We start from the raw sequence: 25,182 nt of genomic DNA, 5'->3' as shown, positions 1-25,182 counted from the left end.
GGAGAGTTCTTTGTCAATTGTGACTCCAAGGTTGCGTGCATGATTGACTGGAGTGACAGCCATTTTTTGGTTTATTAAGTTGAGTGGTGGTTGAGGAGTGTTGTTCTTTCTATCCAGTATGATTATTTCAGTCATCAAAGTTTAGTATGAGTTTCAAGTTGGTTAGTAGTTTTATTTTGTTTAGGTGGCATTTTTTTGTAGGTTTCTTCCAATGAGTTGATTATTGGGACTAATATTTGAATGTCATCTGCGTATATGAAGTGGGACAGGTTAAGGTTTGATAGGAGGTGGCAGATCAGAAGGAGATAGATGTTGAAGAGTGTCGCTGATAGCGCGAAGCCTTGGAGGACTCCGGTGTCAAGATTTTTTTTTTTTTTGAAAGGGTGTCATTGATCCTTACTTGGTATGTTCTTTGTGATAGATATGATGTGAACCATTGTAGGGTTTTTTCTTTTGCACCAATTTCTGATAGTCGTTCAATCATGATAGAGTGGTTTACAGTGTCAAAGGCTGCTGATAGGTCGAGTAGTACCAGAAGGTAGCTGTGGCCATTTTCGAAACCTTTGAGTACGGTGTCGTTCAATGATAGTAGTAATGTCTCCGTGTTCAGTTGTTTTCTGAAGCCAAATTGTGTGGGTAGTAAGATATTGTTTTCTTCAAGGTGGTCGCTGAGACGAGAGTGGATGATTTTCTCAATGATTTTGGCAGTGAAGGGTAGGTTTGATTATGGGTCGGTAGTTCAGTGGATTTTCTGGATCAAGGTTGTTCTTTTTCAGTATGGGTTTGATAATTGCTGATTTTAGGCATTCTGGGTAGTTTCCTTCAGTGAGGGATAGGTTTACGATGTCAGTTAAAATTTTAGTTATTGAAGGTTCGATATTTTTAATCGTCGTTATGGGAATGGAGTCAATGGGGTGTTTACTGGGTTCATTTTTTTAAATGATTGTTTGGATTTCCAGTGATGATGCAATTTCAAAGTTGGACCAACTTAATGTTTGAAAGTTTTGTATTTTCTGGTCTTGTGAGTTGTTGAGGTTATTTATGAGGTTTTTGATTTTTTCATTAAAGAAATCTGCGAGATCATTACTTGTGATCTTGGATGTTGACGATAACTGGTCGTCATTGAATGATTTGGTTAGGCTTTTTACGATAGTGAAAAGCATCTTTGGGTTATGTTGGTATTTATTTTATTTGAGTAGAAGTCTTACTCTTTAAGAGCAATACCAAGAACATTTTGTATTCTCAAATGCTCATTTTCTCTTGCATGGCCAGAAAAGAGCATACTGTACTAAAGTTATGGGACAAGCTGAGGGATGTTTAACCAATTTTTCCTTTAATGCTTTAACTAGGCTTAAAGTCTATGGTAGTACCTGCTTAAAATGAGGGTTGATGCAAGCAACATACTGTTTCATTGTTTGTGGCAGTGTCCTGATATTCAACAGTTTTGGAAAACTGTGAGAAGTGAGCAGTGTTTGATGATAAGCAAAGATGTAAAATGGTCCAATTCTTTTTGTATTTTGGGTTATGACGGAGAGGAGTATACAGAACTAGGATACACTATGTTCTTCTTGAAACCATGCATAATTGCAAAACAGTGAATCTTGCTAAACTGGATTCACGATATGGTAATCACAAAGTGAGAGAGTACAAGCTCCCTACTCATCACATCACAACATACATAGGGAACCCTATGAGTTCATTTTTATAGCATTGACATTCACAATTTACTGTAATCTCATAATTTTGTCATCAATATTACCATTTATCAGCAGTGCTTAACATAATACATACACATCAATTTTTTATCATTTTTATTAATTACATCCACTGATGTTTACAATAATTCAAAAACATGTGCAACCCAATATACAAAAATATACACATTTATTTAGCAGCAATGTATTAACATTTAAAACACATATACCCACTACAATCACTCATCCACATACGCTCCCCACCCATTAAAACCCCATCTATTCCCTTTTAATAGATGCACCCTACATATTTCACTTAAAGTGCTTAACACAAATTCTTAAATCTTAAATGTATTCTTTCCATGGGAGTAGTTCACAACATCCCATTGAATTCAACCATTACCTTTGTTTGTGGTATGGAAGACACACATGATAGATCTGTCTCAAAAGGAATACTGGACAATGTACCACAAATCCTCCCAGAAGAAAGAACTGTTCAAAGACATTTGGAATTCCTTCTCAAGAACTTTCCCAGAGAGTATCCGATCTCTGCTCCCCCTCAAGTAATACTTTGTTCAAGCTGGACACTTGAAGCAGCCTGCCTAGTTCCTAATGTTGGTGGGAACTAGTCTCTTGGGTTTGGTCTGGGAATGTCGACTTTTATTAGACTTCTAGTGAATATTATCTAAGATATTTTGACCTAGATATGCTTCATTTGAAACGAATGGGTTGGGGATAGTGGGAAGAAGAAAATAAAATAAATGCTAGAATGTTTCTTTTCACTGTGCTTAATATGCTGGTCAGTGCTGATTTGCAGTAAAAGGTATTTTAAAAAGAAAAAAAATAAATGCATTACTTTCCATTTTTATGGAATAACGTTGAGAGGCTTCCTACTTCCTGAATCAAAAAGGTACAAGGTAGAACACTCTGAAGGAGTATGGGCAGAATCTTTTGTTTTCTGAGAGAAGTGAGCAGTGATGATCAGCCTGTGCCCATTTCTCTAGTCTACACAACTTAGTATTTGAAAGCGCTTTCAACCTTATGTTCTTCATTCTTTACATTTTGCCATTCACGCTGTGACCCATTTTATTTCACTTTATTTCCTGGTTGTCGCCGTGGCTCCTTCATTCTGTATTTTTTTCAGTGGGTGGAAGGCACTGGTTTACACATACAGAGTAAGGAAAGGTGAACAAACATGGAACTGTTGTCCAGGAGCTGTGTGTTCTTTCATTTCAGCTATGCTATTTTATGCGTATTGTGAAAAACTGAAAACGGACTGAGATGGTGCTGTCTTGGATAGTACTGCATCAGTAATGAAATCAAACGTTCCCAGTTTCAGCTGATGCTTCCTGCCAGAGAGCTGCAGACCTCAAGGCCATAGATGGGACCCACCCATGACTGCATTACTATCTGGGCTCGGGGAAAAAGGAGGCAAAGGTTTTTGTCCAGTGGGGTTAAGACCTGTTACTGCAGGGTTAGAAAGGATCATTTCCAAAACAATGCAATATAATTCTGTCTGTGAAAGTGTTGGGCGTTTTACAAGCTGTTTAGTGCCTGGCACCTTGCTAGTCAATATAAATGGATTCACTGTTTGTTTTTAAATATTGATTTCTTTTCCCCCTCTGCTGTCTTTCAGGGGAGCTACCCCGTTTGGGAAGATTTTATTAATAAGGCGGGAAAACTGCAATCTCAGCTTAGGTAAGTGTGTTTTTCCAGCAAATATGTTTGAATTGTGAATAGGTCAGACACCAAAGTGTGAGGTTTGGGGTATGACCTGTTGGCCTATATTGGTTAGCATGGAAAAAGACCTGAGTGACATTCCTGAGTCCTTTAGGAGGAGATTGGGATTGTGACTGAAATAGGGTTCCTGTAATACAGATGTGTGCAAGCTGCTCCTAGAGATACTATGGAATGCATAAATTCTGCACCCTACAAGGGGATGTACTGATCCAGTGAAATGTGAGTAGCCCAGGTAATGGTTCTCTGCGAAAACGTGGCCAGTAGTTCTGACATGAGTTGCATCCTCCTTTCCAAGTTACTAGAGGTGGATTATATTTAGGAAGAGTTTTGGGAGTGTTTCTGAAGTAGCAGTTTGTTTGCGAGATGTTATATGTACTCCCAAAAAACAAGCTTTCTTGCATAGGAGATACTAAATAACTGTGTAAAGCATCTGTATGTTTTTGTACCCAAATGCTTTACAGCCTTCTCTTAGCCATATTTAAATCTATGTCTGCTATTGGACATTGGAAACACATTTTTAGTATCTATTTCCCTGAAAGATAGTACATTGTACAGAGAACAAAAACATGATAGCTTTGGCTAAACTGGTAATTTATTTGGTTTAAATGCCTTTGATTCTTTATGCAAAATAGTAAAACCAAAAATGAAAAGGTTACAAGTTTGTTTAAAATGCAAGTGCATTAGTTCTCACAGGACAAGCAGGATGGTAGTCCTCACATATGGGTGACATCATCAGGATGGAGCCCAATCATGGAAAACTTCTGTCAAAGTTTCCAGACCTTTGACTGGCCCCTTCTGGGCATGCCCAGCATGGCACTAACCCTGCAGCCAGCAGGGGTCCCCCTTCAGTCTTCTTTTTTCCACGCAGCAGTAGCCTCGCGGTTTAGGAGCTCTGAACTGATTCCTGACAGGAATTTTCCTAATGGAATTAAATAAAAATACTTCGACCCACAGGGGTCCCCCCTCTAGCTTTCTTCGACCGCAGTACTCTGGTAAGTTTTTTCACCGATTCACTCATCGGGGGCGATACGCACATCGGCACCTTCGATGCCGGCACCAATGACCCCCAAGGTGTCCGCGGTGCCCTTGGCAATTCCTTCGATTTTCTCGGAGTCTCAGCTGGGCCCTTCGGGTATCCAACCACCCTCTCATCCTAAAGGTCAGCCTTCTGATCCTTATGACTCTTGGGGTGATGATACCTTCACAGACACCGATGATTTACCTTCACCTCCTTCTCCTACTGAAAGTAGAAAGCGTTCTCCTCCAGAGGACCTCTTTCATTAATTTTGTGAAGGAAATGTCTGAGATGGTCCCTTTTCAACTTCAGATGGAACAAGATGATAGGCACCAGATGATGGAGCTTCTCCAATTCCTGGATGCCCCTAAAGTGATCACCTCTATTCCCATTCATCAAGTTCTTCTTGATCTCCTTAAAAAGAATTGGAAAAATCCTGGATCCGTAGCCCCAGTACACAGGAAGGCTGACACTACTTATCTAGTACAGTCAGCCCCAGGCTTTCAAAAGTCTCAGCTTGACCACCACTCAGTTGTGGTAGTCAGCTCAGAAGAAGGCAAAAAGAACGAAGCCACACTCTATCCCTCCTGTCAAGGAACACAAGTTCCTAGACAATATTGGTCGACGAGTGTTCCAAGGGGCCATGCTCATCTCTAGAATTGCTGCTTACCAGCTGTATATGACCCAATACAATAGGGTCATTTTCAAACAGATACAGGACTTCTCTGAAACCCTGCCTGACCAATTCCAGGAACATCTGCAAACCCTTGTCAACAAGGGCTTTGAAGCAGGGAAACATGAAATAAGAACAGCTTACGATATCTTCGACACCTCCACTAGAGTGTCTGCGACTGCCATTTCGGCACGGCGTTGGGCCTGGCTCAAGTCTTCAGACCTTCGCACAGAAGTACAAGACAGGCTCTCCGACCTGCCCTGTATTGGTGACAATCTATTCGGTGAACAGATTCAGCAAATAGTGGCTGAGTTAAAGGATCATCATGAGACCCTCAAACAGCTCTCATCGATACCTTCTGACTTCCCGTCTAGACAGCCCTCCAAGAAGGACCCTAAGAAGTCCTTCTTCCGGTCAAGGAAGTACTATCCTCCACCGACAAGGACCCGAGTGACGAGGACCTATCATAAATCCCAGCCTCGCCAGCAAAAGTCACAAGCAGCTCCCCAACCGGGGCCTGCTTCAGGCTTTTGACTTTCACTTCGAGAGCAGCAGCCTGATCCCTCTGCCAGGCATACCAGTAGGAGGTCGACTATGCCACTTTCATGGTATGTGGCAAACCATCACAACCGACCAATGGGTGCTGGCAATCATTGCTCAGGGTTACCATCTGAATTTTCTTGCTGTCCCATCGGACTCCCCGCCGCTACAAGTGTGGGGAATATCCGACCACTCTGTCCTTCTGGAGCAGGAGGTCTCCCTTCTTCTCCAGTTAAGAGCAATAGAACCCGTTCCTCTTTCGCAGCAAGGCCTAGGGTTCTATTCCCGGTATTTTTTGATTTCCAAAAAATCCGGGGGCCTTCGTCCAATTCTGGACCTACGTGCCCTCAACAAGTACCTCCCGCGGGAAAAGTTAAAAATGGTAACCTTGGGCTCACTTCTACCTCTTCTACAAAGAGGAGACTGGCTCTGCTCTCTAGACCTCCAGGACACATACACCCACATTGCGATAACTCCAGCTCATCGCAAGTACCTCCGGTTTTTAGTAGGCCCAAAGCACTATCAATACCAGGTGCTTCCATGCGGCCTAGCATCAGCTCCACAAGTCTTTACCAAATGTCTCGTAGTTGTCGCAGCCTTCCTCCGGAAAGAAGGTGTTCACGTCTACCCCTATTTAGACGACTGGTAAATCAGGACCCCAACCCAGCAAGCAGCTCTATCGTCCCTGAATTTGACCCTACACACTCTAATTTCTCTAGGATTTCTCCTCAATTACGAGAAATCCTATTTAGTCCCATCTCAAACCTTGTCTTTCATTGGGGCAGACTTGGACACTTTACAGGCAAAAGTCTTCCTATCTCAACAACAAGTTCAAACCCTCGTGTCTCTCGCTCACCAGTTGCAGTCTCAGTACACAGCGACTGCTCGGCAATTTCTTGTCCTTCTCGGACACATGGCGTCCTCAGTCCATCTCACTCCAATGGCCCGTCTGGCCATGAGAGTCATGCATTGGACGTTACGGTCACAATGGACTCAAGTGACTCAGCCTCTCTCAACCATTGTCCACATCACCGCCGCACTCAGTCTGTCTCTCGCCTGGTGGAAAGATCAGAAACATCTCCTCCAGGGACTACCTTTTCATCAACTCATTCTCACCACCGCTTCCAACTTTGGCTGGGGAGCTCATGTAAACGATCTACAGACACAAGGATCTTGGTCTCAAGAGGAATCCAAACACCAGATAAATTTCCTGGAGCTTTGAGCAATGCGATATGCTCTCAGAGCTTTTCAGGACTACCTATCAAATCACGTCATCCTGATTCAGACGGACAACCAGGTGGCCATGTGGTACATAAACAAACAGGGAGACACAGGCTCCTTCCTGCTGTGTCAGGAGGCCGCTCAGATTTGGGCGGAAGCGCTCTCCCACTCGATGTACCTCAGGGCAACCTACTTGCCGGGAGTGGACAATGTTTTGGTGGACAAACTGAGTCATGTCTTCCAACCGCACGAGTGGTCGCTTAATCCCTCGGTAGCGACCTCTCTCTTCCAACACTGGGGTTATCCCCAAATAGACCTCTTTGCGTCCCCTCAGAACCACAAAGTAGACAATTACTGCTCCCTCATTTGGAGCGAGTGCTCGCAGCCCAGAGATGCATTCTCCCTCTCGTGGGCAGCCGGGCTGCTTTATGCATTCCCTCCACTTCCTCTTCTCTCGAAGACTCTCGTGAAGCTCTGTCAGGACAAAGGAACCATGATCCTGATAGCACCTCACTGGCCACGCCAAGTATGGTTTCCAATACTCCAGAATCTCTCCATCCGCAGGCACATTCCCTTGGGAAAGGACCCGCTTCTGCTCACTCAGAACGACGGATGTCTACGCCATCCCAATCTTCAGGCCTTGTCCATGACGGCATGGATGTTGAAAGGTTGATCCTTCAACCACTTAACCTTTCAGATTCGGTTTCTCGAGTCCTCATTGCCTCACGGAAGCCTTCCACAAGAAAGTCTTATTCCTATAAATGGAAAAGGTATACATCATGGTGTCCTTCACAGTCCCTTGATCCCTTTTCCTGTCCAATCCCGAGATTTTTGGACTATCTCTGGCATTTATCGGAATCCGGTCTAAAGACTTCCTCAATCAGTATGCATGTCAGTGCGGTAGTCACTTTCCATAAAGGTGTCGGGGATGCCCCTATATCGGTGCAACCCCTCGTAACACGTTTTCTTAAAGGCTTGCTCCATATTAAGCCACCCTTACATCCTCCGGCCCCTTCTTGGGACCTTAATTTGTTTCTTGGTCGGCTCATGAAACCTCCATTTGAGCCTCTTCACTCCTGTGACCCAAAATATCTCACATGGAAGGTGATTTTCCTTTTAGCCATCACTTCAGCTCGCAGAGTTAGTGAGTTACAGGCCCTAGTTTCCTATCCACCTTACACTAAACTCCTGCAGGACCGGGCGGTACTCCGCACTCACCCGAAGTTCTTGCCTAAGGTAGTTTCGGAGTTTCACATTAATCAATCCATCATACTACCTATTTTCTTTCCCAGGCCCCACTCCAATCCAGGGGAACAGGCTCTGCATACCCTCGACTGTAAACGGGCTCTAGCGTTCTACCTAGACCGTACAGTTGCCCACAGGAAGAGCACTCAATTATTTGTCTCCTTCCATCCCAACAAATTAGGGCAGCCTGTGGGTAAAAGGACTCTTTCCTCCTGGTTGGCGGACTGCATATCTTTTTGCTATTAGCAAGCAGGCATTCCACTTCAAGACCATGTTAAAGCACACTTGGTGAGGGCCATGGCGACTTCAGTAGCACACCTACGATCGGTGCCACTTCCTGACATTTGCAGGGCTGCCACCTGGAGCTCACTCCATACTTTCGCAGCCCACTATTGCTTGGACAAAGCCAGAAGACAAGATTCCATCTTGAGCCAATCTGTCCTGCGTAACCTGTTTCCAACGTGAAGTACCAACACCCTTCCACCTGCCCGGTGGGGTGCAGATGCCCTCTACCAAATTCCACCCCAGTTGTTGTGCCTGTTGCATGCCGTTGGGTACATTTGGTGCATGTTCGGACATCCTCAGCTCGGTACTCACCCACGTGTGAGGACTACCATCCTGCTTGTCCTGTGAGAAAGCAAGTGTTGCTTACCTGTAACAGGTGTTCTCACAGGACAGCAGGATGTTAGTCCTCACGAAACCCGCCTGCCGCCCCGCGGTGTTGGGTTCGTAATGCTTTATTGTTTTATTTTTTCGGCACTGCTTGTAGCTATAAAATAAGACTGAAGGGGGACCCCTGCTGGCTGCAGGGTTAGTGCCATGCTGGGCATGCCCAGTAGGGGCCAGTCAAAGTTCTGGAAACTTTGACAGAAGTTTCCGTGATTGGGCTCCATCCTGATGATGTCACCCATATGTGAGGGCTAACATCCTGCTGTCCTGTGAGAACACCTGTTACAGGTAAGCAACACTTGCTTTCCGTTGATGCCACTGGGGATAGGGGCACCGGAGACTGGCCCCTGTTGGTTTCTTCCAGATCGAGGATGTCTGGTTCGTCGTCATCGACCTCTGCACGGGGAAAGACTGGGCCAGGCACCAAGAGAAGCTGAGGAAGCTTCAGCACCGGTCACCTTCAATGCATGGTGTCTGGCTCTGGGACACGCCAGCTCATGCTATGATGACCCTGTGGCGCGGAGTGCCAATTCTCCATTGATGCTGGGGGTCCACGACGGTCTCCACCGGTGGTGCCAGTTGCCAATCCATCTCAGGGATCAGAGTAAGATCTGGCCACCCCTCCTGTCTCCCAGTTGGTGTTGGCATCAGAAGCTTTTGAGGAGGAGCTGAAGCAGACAGTCCAGCTGGCAGTGGAATGAGTGCTTCAGGGTATTGCACCTGTGGCATAGACAGTGTTCTCAGTTCTGGAACTGCTGCTGGAATGGCTGTGTGCTCATCTGTGTGTTACCAACCCAGCTGGCAAAGATTCCTGGAAGGCCATCGATGCCCGGCGAGGCATTGCGCGACCAATATGGTGCTCATTGCTGGTTCCTCCAAGGAGGAAGCTCCATTGAGACCAGTAGGGACGCCAAGGCCTACAATCCCCCATTCAGCTTTTCCAGGGCTGGCACTGGTACTGGATGAAGGCTGAGCATCTAGGGACCCTTCTCGTGTGGACTGCAGTGAAGATGAGGCTCTCTGACACCTGAGGGAATGACAGTGCAGATTCCTCCTCAGAGGAGTCAGAGGGTCTCCCCTCAGAGCCTTCTCCTCCAGAGGAATGAAGGAAGTCTGCACTAGAGGACTTAACCTTTGCAGGTTTTGTACGGGCAATGGCTGAGACCATCCCTTTTCAGTTATTGACTGATGAGGATGCCAGGCACATTTTTCTGGAAATCCTCCAGTTCGTGGAGGCTCCTAAGGAGATCATGGCAGTCCCAGTGCACGAAATCCTTAAGGAGTTGCTGCTGAGGATCTGGGAACACCGCCTTACATTACTTCTCATGAACAAGAAGGCAGATGAGGTTTATCTCATCCAGAAGGATGCCGGATTCAAGAAGCGTCAGCTATCGCACTAATTGGTGGTGGTCAAATCCACTCTCAAGAGGGCGAAGCGCTCTTGGACCCATGCCTCAGCGTCCCTGGGGAAGGATCACAATGCGATGGACGCTCTTGGGAGGAAAGTATTCCAGGGTACCATGCTCATTGCCCGCATTGTCTGCTACCAGCACTACATGAGCCAACACTCATGGAACCTCTGGAAGCAAGTGCAGGAGGTGGCCGAGCAGCTACCTTAACAGCAGCAAGACACCTTCCTGTTGCTGGTGCATAAGGGCCCGAAGTGCGGAAAACTAGAGGTTTGCACAACCTACGATGTTCTTGAAATGGCATCAAGAGTCTCTGCAGTGGAAATTGGTGCCCACAGAATGGCATGGCTGCAGGCCTCTGATCTCAACCGGAGGTACAGGAAAGACTTGCTGACTTGCCATGTACTGGAGGAATCTCTTCGGAGATCAGGTGATGGATGCGGTAGGCCAGTTGTGGGACCACTGAGACCCTCCAACAACTCTCTGCCAGCACTTTAGATGTGCTCTCCTCAGGAAAGGTGGTTGTCTTTCTTTCTACTGCCAGAGGAAGAACTATCCTTCAGCCCTTCTGTCCCATTCACAGCAGGAGAGCTCCTGTGGCCGTCACAGGCAGCAGAGAGCTCTCAAGCCCCAGCTGGCACCCCAGTCGAATACTGGGATGTGGTTTTGAGTGGATTATAAGGGAGTATGAGCATGTACCAGAGATACTGGATTGGTCAGGGGCAGGCTATGGTTCTTCGCGGATCAGTGGCATAGCTTTGGACCAGTGGGTTCTGTCCATCGTACATCAAGGGTACCAATTAAACCTATTGGATGTCCCATCAAATTGCCCTCTGTGCCCGTTGTGGGGGCCAATAGTGCATCAGGAGGTACTGTTAAGGGAACTCTCTGCCTTCTTAATAGCCAGAGTGGTTAAACCTATCCCACCAAGTCAAAGAGGGCAGGATTCTACTGGTACTTCCTGATTCCATAGAGAACAGGAGGACTCTGTCCCATCCTAGACCTGAGAGTCTTGAACAAGTTTCTAAAAAGAAAAGTTCAAGATGGTTTCTCTGGACACCTTGATTCCTCTCTTACAAAAAGGAAATTAGTTATGCTCCCTCGATTTGAAGGATATATATACTCACATCGAGATCTTCCCAAGACACAGGAAGTATCTCAGATCTATGGTGGGAAAACGGCACTTCCAGTACAGAGTATTGCTGTACAGGCTAGCGTCAGCCCCTTGTGACTTCATGAAATGCCTGACTGTGGTGCACAGGTTGGGAGTGCATGTTTTCCCTTATCTGGATGATTGGCTGGTCAATACACATCTCAGGCAGGAGCCACTCAGACCATACACTTGACCATTCAGGTGTTGGAGTCACTAGAGTTCGTCATCAACTACCTGAAGTCCCATCTCAACCTGTCGCCTCAATTGGACTTTATAGGAACTCTGCTAGCCACGGCTCAGGCAAAAGGCTTCCTGCTGTGGTCCAGAGCCAGCAGATGTAAGCTCAGCACATGTTGAGGCTGAAACCGTCCATGTTACTCCCTTAGCACATTTTAACATGTGCAGAGCCCAGTGGGCCCTGAGATTGCAGTGGCACCAGGCCCCGCAGAGCTTCCAGGATTTCATCCAAATCATTCCTTTCCAGGACTCTTTGTCCTGGTGGCAGGTACTCTCAAATTTGGAACAGGGAGTGTCCTTCCAAAGTTCCCCTACCCAAATTGTATTTACCAAAGATGTGTCCACCCTGGGCTGGGGAGCTCATGTAGAGGGGCTCCACACCCATGGCCTCTGGTTCGCCCAGGAATCACGTCATCAAATCAACTTTTTGGAGCTCCATGCGGTTATGTATGCTCTGTGAGCTTTCAGAGATCCGCTGTCCAACAGTGTTGTCCTAATCCAAACAGACAACCAAGTAGCAATGTGGTGTGTCATCAAGCAGGAAGGCATGGGATCGTACCTCCTGTGTCAGGAAGTGGTCCAGCTCTGGTCCTGGGCCCTGGGATGGTGGTCAGGGCCATGTATCTGGCTGGAACGGAGAACATGATAGCGGACAGGCTGATTCATGCCTTCAGACCCCATGAGTGGTCTCTAGACCAGGGAGTTATGACCTGGATCTTCCGCCTCTGGGGGAGCCCAGATGTGGATCTGTTTGCGTCCCCCCTGCAACAGAAAGGTGACTCAGTTCTGTACAGAACGGACTGCAAATTAGCCTTGGATGCCTTTGCCTGCAATTGGGGCAAGGGTCTTCTGTACACATGTCCTCCGATTTCCCTTGGTGGCAAAGACTCTCTTGAAGCTTTGCGAGGACAGAGGGACTATGATTCTCATAGCTCCTCATTTGCCAAGACAGGTCTGGCAAACCTATTGGTCCAGGGACTTCCCCAGAGCTCATCATGCAAGACCAAGGTGGGTTGCAGCATCCCAACCTCCAGACACTGTCGCTCACAGCCTGGATGTTGAGAGGTTAATTCTGTAACCCCTCGGTCTTTGAGGATGTGTTTTGGGACCTGGTGGCTTCCAGAAGGCCTTCCACTAGAAAGTCCTAAGGACTGAAGTGGAGGCGGCCCTGGATCTATTAAACTGCTTGATTATCTTCTACACCTGTTGGAGGCTGGATTATAAACCAACTCTGTTGGAGTTCCTCTCAGTGCATTGGCGCATACCACCACAGTGTGGCTGGTACGTCCATCTCTGTATATTTTTTTTCATTTTTTTATGATTCTATATTATAAGACTGAAGAGGGACTCCACATGGGTGTGTGGTTTTGGGGCATGCTGGGCATGCTCAGTGTGCCTAGTCAAAGTTCCAGAAACCTTGACATAAGATTTCCCTGCTAGGCTCCATCCAATGTCATTGCCCATGTTTGAGGACTAACATCTTACTGTCCTATGAGAACACCTGTTACAGGTAAGCAACTCTGCTCTCCCAAGCAGTATCTCAAGTAAGTATAAAATAAATAACTGGAGCCACAGGAATGGCTTAAAGTTACAGGAGAGGCAAGGGAAGATTGTGGGGGCTGATGCATAGTGAAAGGTGGGTTAAGAAAGGGAGAAGCTGGAAAAGTGGTGGTGCTGTGGGGGAGGCAAAAATTCCTCCCCCCCCCCCCCCCCGCTCGCATCTTTTGCCACCCAACTTCTTTATGGTCACTAGCAGGAGAGCAGTGACTGTTCCGGCAGGTTCTAACATGTTCCTCCTGCTGCCACCAGAGCCTTTTCCTCTTGTGCGGCTGTTTGAACATGGGGAGGAGGGAAGAAGCACAAGTTAGGCTGATGAAATCCTTGTTTACCCCATTGCCTGCATAGACTAGGTCTTCTTTTTCTTGGAGAAATCAATAAGAACAGAACTACAAGCCTGCGCAGGCCGTGGGGTAAAACCATGACTAGAGCAAGCTGTCCTCAAAACCTGGAGCTAGTTGGCAGCCTTAGTGCCACTGCCATTTTGTTTTTGATGCAGCCCATGGGGTTGGAAAAGACACAGCCATCTGCTCTGAAACCTCCCCCCTCCCCCCTCTCCCCAGTGCAGCTCTTGTCATGTCAAGGGACTGAAGAACACTGGCTGGTCTTCCCTCCTCCTCCACAAACTGCAGTCCGCTGGTCATAAAAAAAACTGCAGTCCGCTGGTCATAAAAAAGCTGGTCATAAAAAAACTGCAGTCCGCTGGTCATAAAAAAAAAAAAAAAAAAAAAAAAAAAAGAAGGGGAACCGCGACGAGACCTGCCCAATCCCGCCTACCTGCCAGAGCCTCCAATCGGAGCTCGGCCTGCGGGGATTTAAAACTCAACGCTCAGTGCGGCGTCGCGCGCACGAAGGAGCACCACAAAGGGGCAGGCCCCTTTGTCTCGCCCCTTCGTCGCAGCCCCAAAGGAGCTCCGATCCATCCTCACGGTGACACCGACGAATCGCAACATAAACCGTGAACAACTACAAATATCCGAATCCCGACTGCTTCGCAACAAGTATCGCAACGCTCTGCCTTCCTGGCCTCAACAGCATCTCATCCGCCTCCACCGGAGTTCGCGCGGTCAGCGCCACCCACCCGGGGTAAGAGCCTTTTCACCTATTCCACCCACCAGCGCCAGATCTACCTCGTTCACCCGGCTACCTACTTGGCGAACTACTTAATGGTTTAAACAACAGCTTAAAAAAAAAAAAAAAAAAAAAATCCCTTTGGACAGCACCCTGCCTCTGAATGTTCTTTGCCTTTGATCACCCTGTATTTTCATTGTAACTGGCGCGCCCTACACAACTCTGTCAATTATTGCTATTGAATCACCTGACGTTGCTTTCAAGCGTACCGTGCCTCCAAGTGTGCACAATCTTTCATTCAACCCACCTGCCCTTGTAATTTACCATAGCCACTCTTACGCTATTACGCCAGCCTTCGCTACAGCCACCCCCTTGTTAGTATTTATTTTAGTCCCCACTACCCAAGTCCCCTCCTGCTTCTAGAAATCATGTGCCTACTCCCCATCCCGAGACGGCACCGCCCGCTACTACGCAAGCCCCCCACAATACCCCCCCACCCACCCAACCCCCGCAAATCCCTCATACCTATCATGACACCTCCTTTCTCACAATTCCTAGGCCTAACAACCTTAGCTATTACCCTTTTCAATGCCCAATCCATCCAAAAAAAAAGGACCTATACTAAATGATCTACTCACAGACGACAATCCCGACCTATGTGCCATCACGGAATCCTGGTTAAAAAACACTGACCAGGTTTTCCTAAACCAGCTCCCAACAAAGACGTACGACCTCCTCTCCATCCCAAGACCTAAAAAGAGAGGGGGGGGGTCTACTCTTGGCAGCCAAAAAAAGACTTAACCTCAAACTCCAAACCACTCAACCCCCACCCAAACTAGAAATTGCGCTATTTACATCCAAATCCCTGCAAATCTGCCTAGTCTACGCCCCCCCAGGCCTAATTGAAGAAGACCCCTCACCCATCACTGAATATTTCACAGTCCACATCAAAACAGACCTTCCTACCATTATACTAGGGGATTTCAATCTCCATGTGGATTCCCACCCTACCACCCCTTCCTGCGAGACTCTACTGGACACCCTTAAAGCTCTGGGTTTCAATCAAATCATCACCGAACCCACACACAAAGCAGGTCACACACTCGACCTAATCTTTGTGAACTCTAAAATAACCATTGCCACCCCCCCCTGTAGTCACCCCTGTACCGTGGTCCGACCACTACCTCATTAATACCACCCTTGAAACCAAATCCCCCACACCCTCCACACAAAATCACCGTAAAACCATCTCCTTCCGCAAACAGTGTAGTACAGAAGAGCTCACCCTAGCCTTCGACAAAATAACCAACAACATCGACCTCACCAACCCAGACACTGCACTTCACTCCTGGAACAATCTCACAACGACCGTAGCCAACGAACTATGCCCCATCATTCACAAAGAAATACCCATTGCACAAGGCGAGAAAAGAAAACCATGGTTCTCAACCAAGTTAAAAACAATGAAACAAGACCTAAGAACTAAAGAACGCGCCTGGCGCAAACAACCATCCACTACACTTAAAGCTAGCTACAACAACGCCTTACACGCATACCGTCATGCGATTACCCAAGCTAAGCGTGATTTCCATGCAGCAAAGATCCATGACTACCAATTTAATGCAAACACCTTATTCACCTATGTCGCAGAACTCACCAACCCTAATACACCTACTCTCAACGAAACTATATCCAACAAAAGATGCGAAGAAATAGCTCTCTACTTCAAAAACAAAATCGACAACATTCTACTTCGCTTCCCGGCTAACACCACCCCCCTCCCCCCCCATCCCCAATGACAAAAAGATCACCCTTAAAGCATTTGACCTCACCACCAACATAGAAGTAGAAGCTACCCTAAAAAAGATGAAACCCGCCACACACACCTCGGATACCATTCCCTCAAAAACCCTCCTCTCTATCACCCCCGCAATCACCAAACCTATTAAGGACCTTATCAACTGCTCCATCACCGCAGGCAGTGTCCCAGACCCCCTCAAACTGGCCATAGTCAAGCCCCTCTTAAAGAAACCCACCCTCGACCCCACAGACCCGGCCAACTACCGTCCAATTTCCAACCTTCCCTTCTTATCCAAAGTCCTAGAGAGGGTTATCAACAAACAACTGACGGACTTTTTAGAAGACCACAATGTCCTCCACTCTCGACAGTTCGGTTTCCGTAAAGCCCGAAGCACCGAAACCTTACTACTGGCCATGACAGACACCATACTTAAAGGTATGGACCATGGAAACTCGTACCTACTCGCCCTATTAGACATCTCCGCCGCCTACGATACAGTCAACCATCAAATACTAATGACCCGCCTAGCAGAAATAGGTATCACCGGCACAGCCCTCTCATGGCTCTCCTCATACCTCACACACAGAGAATACCTTGTAAAAATTGACAAGCACGAATCCTCACGCATACCGATCACACAAGGTGTACCCCAAGGCTCATCCCTATCCTCCACCCTCTTTAATATTTACCTCCTACCCCTATGCCACCTCCTCTCCGACCTAAACCTGAATTTCTTCCTATATGCAGATGACGTGCAGATTCTCATCCCGTTTCAAGGGTCCATAAGCGAACCTTTGCAACGATGGGAATCTTGCCTCGCCACCATAAGCGCCTCACTATCCGAGCTCCATCTAGCTCTAAACACCTCAAAAACAGAATTACTCGTCATCTCCAACCACCCTGAACGTGTCACCCTCCCCATGCGACAGAACCCCCCCCCCAAAATACTACCACTGCCCTCTCTCAGACCCAATTTGTAAGAGACCTGGGCGTCTTTATAGATCAGAACCTAAGTTTTAAACCCCACATCAAAGCTCTCCTAAAAGGGGGTTTCTATAAACTTAACATCCTAAAAAAACTTAAACCCCTCCTCCACACCCACGATTTCCGCACAGTCGTTCAGACCACCATGCTCACGAAACTAGACTATTGTAACTCCCTGTTACTAGGACTCCCTGCCTCCACCATCAAACCCCTTCAGATTCTACAAAATTCTATGGCTAGAATCATAACCGGTACACGTAAAAGGGACCACATCACCCCCATACTAAAGGACCTTCATTGGTTGCCCATCTCCTTCCGCTCACAATACAAAACCCTCACCATCCTTCACAACTCCCTACATAAACACAATCACACCTGGCTCGATGAAATGCCTCATTACCGCTCCTCCGATCGCCCCACAAGAACTACCCATACAGGCACCCTCCACACCCCATCCCTCAAAACAGCTCATTCAGCTCACACCAGAGGGAGAGCCTTCTCAGTCGCTGGCCCTACCCTCTGGAACTCCCTCCCCACCCCCCTACGCCAAGAGACATCCTTTCACAACTTCAAGAAAGGAGTCAAGACATGGCTTTTCCGACAGGCCTACCCTGACGCAAACCATGATGCAAACCAAACGTAATTTCTCCCCCTAGCTCCCCCCTGCCCCCCCCCCCCTTTCAGTTTCCGCTCGGCCCGGCCACCTCTCACCCTCCTCCCGCCTGTCTTATCCCTTTCTCCTCCCTGCCCCCTGTCACCCTTTCGTTTCCCGCGTCACCCGGCCGCCACCCTTCCCTTATTTCCCCCCCCTCCACCCCCCCTTTTTACACCCTCTGAAGTAACTATTTCCCAGTTTTACCGCCTTCCCCAACTTTTGACGTCTCCGTAATTCTACGTAGTTAAATGACACCTATACAGTTCTCCTGTACATAGTCTCACCCTATTCTTTTTGTATTCTCCCCTTACCTCCTTCTAATTATGCTTTCCCCTTCCCCTCCTACCCCTTGCCCACCCTCCCCCTCCCCTCCCCCCCTTTTCCCCCCCCTCAATTCGGCTCCCATGGCTTCATTTTTTTGTACTGTTTTATTTGTTCACTTTGTTATAATGTTATATTGTTATATTGTTATATTATATTATATTGTTATATTGTTTCATTGTATCTCCCACCTGAGTTCTTTGTAAACCGGCATGATGTGCTTCTCGAATGTCGGTAAATAAAAGTTAATAAATAAATAAATAAATAAATAAATATGTGTGAGAGTCAGAGCCACCAGGTTATTCAGTTCCAGGAGGAGGACTTTATGGACAGACCTGCGTTTGAACTTACATTCCAGTGTAATGCAGTATTTGTAGTCCCGGGTTCTACCCCTTGAAATCAATGCTTCAGGTTCCATAATGCATCAGGATGGGGTTGTCAGAAAAATCTCCCTCCAGGAACTGGGTGACTTGGCAACTCTGAACTTGGAGGGTAGGTGCAGGGTAGAGGAGGAATAAGGGCTTAGGGATTAAGTGTGCACGGGGAGTGGGAATTTGTGAATTAGGTGAGGGGAGAGCGGGAACTGGTGGATTGATTGGGAACTTGGGAAAGCAATATTTGGGGACAGGGGGAGTCAATGTGGGAGTGGGGAGGACAGAAATGCATGAGTCTGGGAAGGAGAAGAAAGTCATAACTGTATTTGAGAGGGAAGGGAGAGAGGTGCCAGTGGCTTGTATAAAAGTGTTATTGGGGGTCCCTCACTAGCTGATTTTCCCTGGGCCATGCACCCTCCCTAGGGTGAAGGGGAGAGCGAGGCCATTGGATGGGATGCAGGAGAAACAAACTTAGAAGCTCCTGAGGGCAGCAGGAACTTTTTTTTTTAATGGGGACTCAGGAATGGGGATGAGCAGGAACTCTGGGATTAGATAGGAAAGTGGGAGAGCACGGGCTCAGACTGGGTGGAGATTGGTAATTCTGTGATTGAGTGGAGGGTATGAATGGGCATGTTTGGGCCTAGGGGCCTGTGCGACAGAGTGAAGAGGGTTGGGGAGGAGTGAATAGATGGTGTGAATGGAAAGGCTGTGGAAGGGGTGAACAGATGGAAATGGAGCTAGGAAGGAAGTGAAAGGGGGAAATAGATGGCTAGGTAGGGGCTAAGAGAAGAAAGGGGCTAGAAGCCAGGGAGGGGGATGAGTGGCAGGGAAGTAGCCGAGGCTAGTGAGTAGATAAGAGGCAGAGAAAAATAGATGAAGGCTGGGGAATGGGATGAGTACAGCAAGCGGAATTTGGGGAATAGGAAATAACTGAAAGATAGGAAGCCGGGGAAGAAGTAAGACACAGCGGGGAAATAGGAGTGCTGAGGAGCAGCTGATAGACTGGGAAGCTGGCAGGGAGGGTGAGAGAAGGAGGGGTGAAATCTAGCATGAGAAATGGAGACGAGAGATCAGTGTTGCACAAATGAAGAGAAGAAGGTGGGAGGCAAGAGAAAAATGGAAAGGCCCTAGAATGTGATCCGCTTTGAAGTGCTGAAAAGCGGAATATAAATAAAGAAAATAAAATAATTAAGACCAAACAGAGGAAAGCAGAAGAGAGACTGGCACTAATGTGATTAATAAACTTATTCATTCATTCATTCTAATCACCTCACAGTAGAAAGGCTGATGCAATGTAAAAGAATAAAAGAACAATTTTTATATTGGTTTAAACAAATACAGTAAATATCAAAACATTATTATAGTCATCTGTATCAAATGCCTGTGAGACAGTAATCAATAAAGACCATCTAGATAGCACATCGTCGTAAACATTTTGCGGCAAGGATTCGGTCTCAGTTCAGTTGGTAAAGAGTTCCATATTGTTGGGACCGCTACTGGGAAGGCGGAGTCTCTGGCAGAAGACGGGGGATGTCTAGCAAGCACCGCTGAGATGAACAAATCACTCTAGATGGTTTATGCGCTTTTAATAAAACATTCGCCCGTGAGCAAGAGTCTTGGGTTCAGCAGTTTAGCGGTTAGCGTACTAACTTTATAAGCGATGCGCTGTTAATGGGCAGCCAATGCAAACCGATTAAAACCAGAGTAATATGTTGCTGCCATTTAGTACCAGTAAGCAGGCGGGCTGCAGAACTGAGAAGCAGCTGCAAAGGTTGTAATGTAGAAGCTCGTAGTCCTAAATATAGGCTATTATAGTAATCAGTCACAGGAAAGATAATAGCTTGAGTAACCATTCGGAAATCAGCAGGCCGTAATAGCTTTTTTTTAGACCAGCAATCATTCGTGGCTTATAAAAAACCGGATCGAATAATGGCTTTAATTTGAGGTTTAAAGGAAAAGTCCAGGCAATGCAGGTAGAAAAAAACCAACTAATTTTCTTTTCATTTTAGTGATGTGAACAGTTTTGGGAATGTGCACTTCTTGTATCTTTTTTTTCTTTTTGCTCAGTATCAGGTTCCTAATATGGAACCCAGCATTGTGAACCTATTGTTAGGATTATCTTTTGCTTTTTGCATCACTTTGCACTTGTCCATATTATATTTTGTCTGCCATTTAGATGCCCAGTGTCAGGGCTTGGTGCAGGGTAGCCCACGGGACAGGAACTGCGCTGGACTCCTGGATAGCTGGCTGCTTCAGGCATAGGCCGTGCAGGACCAGAACTTATGCCTGGCTGATCACCTCAGGTTCAGGTTCTGGTGGCCAGCAGGATTTCACCGGAGGCGATGGCAGGGGGACTGGGAGGGACCCACTAAGGGCAGGGATAAGAATGTAAGGGTGTCCACAAGATAGGACAAATGAAAACGAACAAACCAAAGGCCAGCACACACACAACCAGAAAAGGACAGAACAAATAAGACAGACATACAGAACTAGAGGGCCAATGTAATGGCCTAAGCAGGAAAGTGAATAAGAATACAAGGCAAGGACTGAGGAGGGCCCCGGCAAGGTCTATGGTTAGACCCAAGCTCATTCAGTGGGTACTGTGAGTGAGGTTTTATGGGTGTGGCAGTGCTGGTTCAGAGAATCTTCAAAGCAAAACCTGTGCATCTGAGTGTGGCCTACTTAAGGACCTCTGCAGGGCTGCACTGAAGCCAGGATCCTTACATCTGGTTCCCTAGTCTTGTAGGGGTTTTTTGTAGTTTCTCAGTCTGCTTGTATGTTAACTACTTTGAATATTTTTCTGTGATCTGCAGATTTGATCACCTTACTTGCTGGTCCCTTTTCCAGAACCTTAATGAATGTTAAACAAAGCTGGTCCCCCCGTACAGGTCACCTTTAGGCCTACTCTTCGTTGCCTGTTAACCAGTTACCTATCCCACAGTAAGATGTTGCCTCTTATCCCATGATGTTTTTTTACATTTTCTGAGGAGTCTCTCTTTAGGGACTTTATCAATGCCTTCTCAAAATCCAAATTTACTGCAACGATGGACTCATTATCCACTTGCTTATTTACACCTTCAAAGAATTCTAATAAGTAAGGCAGGCATGACCTCCCTTTCCTAAAATCATGTTGGTTCTTCCCCATTAAGCAATATTTATTCATATGAGCAGTACTTTTGGTTTTCTTAACAATAACCAGTCTCCGATGTCACTCGCTAATCTGTAGTTAATTGGGCCCCTCCTGGAGCCCTTTTAGAAAAGCGGCATGAAATTTGCCACCTTCCAGGCCTCTGGTATAGAGGCAGATTGAATGATTGAGTAGCAAGTCTGAAATTTTTCATATTTGAGTTCCTTTAGATTCTTGGGCGAATGCCATCACAATCTGGTGATTTGTTACTATTTAGTTTGTCTTTTTCTGCCGTCACATACTATGTTACTGTGTCAATTTGCTCTAGCTCCTCTTCAAAATTCACATTAAGCAGGCTTTTAACAGCTAGTTCCTTTCCTTTGAATCATCACCAACAAAGAATAATTCTATTGCAGGTATGTCCCCCAACATCCTCCCCAGTAAAGATCCAAGCAAAGAATTAATTTAGTTTTTCTGCTGTAGCCTTATCCTCCATGAGTGCCTGTCTTAACCCTCGCCACCTCCCTCCCCCGTGTCATCTAATGCCCCAACCTGACTCCCTTACAGCCTTCTTGTTTATAATACTAATAAAACTTTTTTCAAGTATATCTTTTGCCTTGTTGGCTATATGAACTATATATAAACAAAGATGTTGATTATAGATATCTATCTATATATCTATATATCTCTCTGTCTCTCTCTCTTATATATGAATTGTGGATTTATTAGTCTTATGTTTACTCATCAAAGTTCTTTTCTTTCCACCAGTGAGCACCTTTCACTGCTTATGAGTTGGCCTCAGCAAGGTCCCATACTTGAGTAATGGGCAGAACAAAAGGAGTTTGAGGTCTCGGGTCTGGTAGAATATCCTCATTTTTCCATGTCTGCTCTTGACCTGCAAACGTGGGAACAGATTTAGTGCCACTAGGTGGTTCATTTCTTGTTAATCCCAGCAGCAGGTCATGCCTGCAACATCTCCTCAGGCACAGCTAATTACCCCAGGAAATTTAGTGCAACTTCAAGCTTTGTTTTGCTGTCATGTGACTGTATCCTCTGTTTGCTGCTTTCGCTATATTTGCGTGTCCACAGCTCTTCAGATGTCTGACAGTACTGTTCCAGAAAGGGTAGACAGACGGTTGACATTAGTTAAAGGCAGCCTCTGGTAGTATGGCAGCTATCATTCAGCAACAGGTTGATTTTTTTTCATTTGCAAGGGCACAGTGTAATAGGCACTGGAGTAATAAAGGATAAGTATACTGGTTCCGATTGTAGTCTATTTGCATTTTCCATTTTAAGTTTGCAAGCTTATGGATGTTTCTTTGTTTTATTTCTGTATGGATCTTGAAGGAAAGTGTGAGGTCCAAGGTTTCTCTTTGGTATGCTGGATTTGCATAGTGAGTCAGATGTGGGCCATTCCACTTGATGATTAGTTCTTTATGTCCTGCAGGGCTGGAAAAGATTTAGACACCAGGTTGCCGGGGTGCCTAAAATTTGGTATTGGGTGCCACTGCCTGCCACTGGATGGAGGAGCCTCAGCTGGGACTGAAAAGAGCCCACCAGGGCAGAAAATCGCAGTGGCAGCTGCCAGACTGAAGGAACAGTTACAGCTCCAGACAGGACAGAGTCGTAACTGCCCGAGGCCCAAAGAACAGTGACCATTGGGATGGGAAGAAGGGGCAGGAAAGCCCACTGGCTGATGGGCCAGGAGCGAGCAGCAGTAGCTGGGGGGACAGGCTGGAGCAATGTCCATTGCATGTGGGGGCAGCTGTCAAGCTGAGAAGAAAGGAGGAAATAGAGAAGACAGGCTTGGAAGGGTGGTGGGGGGGGGGGGGGGAGACCAGAAATAATTATTTAAATTACTGCTTATCTAATTGTGTTTTTACTTAAAACAACTATAAAGATTTCCCCCCTCCGGTTCCTGAAAATTCTTGCTGGTGCCTAACACTCTCTTTTTTTTTTTTTTTTTTTTTTTAAAGTCCATTGGAAAGAGGATGCTGAACTTTTCATTTTTGGAGTTGGCTGCAGTTGATCCATGATTTAGGTATTAATTAGACTGGCTTTTGCAGCTGTCAAGTATGCTCAACCTGGATGACGTCTCGTGCATGTCCCCATATTACTTGTTCATGAGTGTAAATAAAGCTGTTTGAATAAACTGGCTATTTGTGCAGATATTAAAAAGGAGCATTGCCAGTACATTTTGCGGTAGGCCTTGTTGTAGGTGATAGTGTGTTTTTCCTTTATGTTCAGATAGAAATGATTGTTTTCAATAAGAATTATGATCCTATTAACTGGCTGGTATACCTTTGAAAGCAGCATTTCACAGTTGACATATTATATACCACTGGGATGTAGCCGAAACAGATGCCAGTGATTTTATCATTTTCTAAAGACGTTTTTGATGTACTAGGTGCTTGGTTCAGCAGCTGATCTAAACATGACTTGCCTGGTAGATATACAACTTGTTCATGGATTATTTCTTTTTCCCAAATAGGTGAAAGCTAATTTAGGGTGAGGAATTCATAAGTAAGTAGAAGTAACAAAGCAAGGAAATTGTCTAAAAACTCTTCGAATCCAAGGGGTCCTTATCCATGGCCCCAGGTGGAATGTCCATGATGTGGCCTAAGAGTCTCTCTTGACTCAATACTAACACCCTCTAACTAGTAAACTATAGTGGGCTAAACACAGCACACCCAGTGAAAGAAACATTGGTTTTGAGTAATGAAGCAAAGTTGAGAGAGATCTTGACATTTCAGCCTCTTGGCGTCCTCAGCTTTCTATTTGGATACCTTATGATTGCTGCAGATTGACTTGCTTGGTCAGAAATGGTAAGTTTTCACTTGCTTGTGCCTTATTGGAAAAAGACGGGCTTTTCAGAATGAGAAATTGGTGCAAACTTTTCTGATAAGGTTCCAAAAATATATGAATATCGCTGCCATTTCTGTGCTTATTAGAGGTGAACAGCTTGATATGTAGACATTCATCAACAAATAGATAGATGGATGATCACCTGCCATCTCGGTAAGGTAAATCGCTTGGAAATTCTTCCATATTTTGCACTGTTAAATTCTAGAGGCCGTTCCTTAAGAACATAAGAAATTACCATGCTGGGTCAGACCAAGGGTTCATCAAGCCCAGCATCCTGTTGCCAACAGAGGCCAAAACCAGGCCACAAGAACCTGGCAATTACCCAAACACTAAGAAGAACCCATGCTACTGATGCAATTAATAGCAGTGGCTATTCCCTAAGTATAATTGATTAATAGCCATTAATGGACTTCTCCTCCAAGAACTTATCCAAACCTTTTTTGAACCCAGCTACACTAACTGCACTAACCACATCCTCTGGCAACAAATTCCAGAGCTATATTGTGCGTTGAGTGAAAAAGAATTTTCTCCGATTAGTCTTAAATGTGCTACTTGCTAACTTCATGGAATGTCCCCTAGTCCTTCTATTATTCGAAAGTGTAAATAACAGAGTCACATCTACTCGTTCAAGACCTCTCATGATCTTAAAGACCTCTATCATATCCCCCCTCAGCCGTCTCTTCTCCAAGCTGAACAGCCCTAACCTCTTCAGCCTTTCCTCATAGGGGAGCTGTTCTATCCCCTTTATCATTTTGGTTGCCCTTCTCTGTACCTTCTCCATCGCAACTATATCTTTTTTGAGATGCGGCGACCAGAATTGTACACAATATG

The 25,182-nt window shown here is 46.1% G+C and overlaps 1 protein-coding gene across 2 annotated transcripts in view; it reads left to right on the top strand.

Moving 5' to 3' along the window:
• The window catches only part of MTSS1 (MTSS I-BAR domain containing 1), a 431,605-nt gene that overhangs the window by 75,958 nt on the left and 330,465 nt on the right, over window positions 1–25,182 (top strand). For both annotated transcript variants that reach the window (XM_029592008.1, XM_029592009.1), the window contains exon 2: window positions 3,331–3,392. In XM_029592008.1, coding sequence (XP_029447868.1) covers window positions 3,331–3,392 — 62 coding nt within the window. The remainder of the gene's footprint in view (window positions 1–3,330; window positions 3,393–25,182) is intronic.

The sequence above is a fragment of the Rhinatrema bivittatum genome, chromosome 2 (assembly GCF_901001135.1).
Source record: "Rhinatrema bivittatum chromosome 2, aRhiBiv1.1, whole genome shotgun sequence".
NCBI lineage: Eukaryota > Metazoa > Chordata > Amphibia > Gymnophiona > Rhinatrematidae > Rhinatrema > Rhinatrema bivittatum.
The sequence above is the reverse complement of the archived record's forward strand: the minus strand, read 5'-3'. Positions and strand labels throughout refer to the sequence as shown.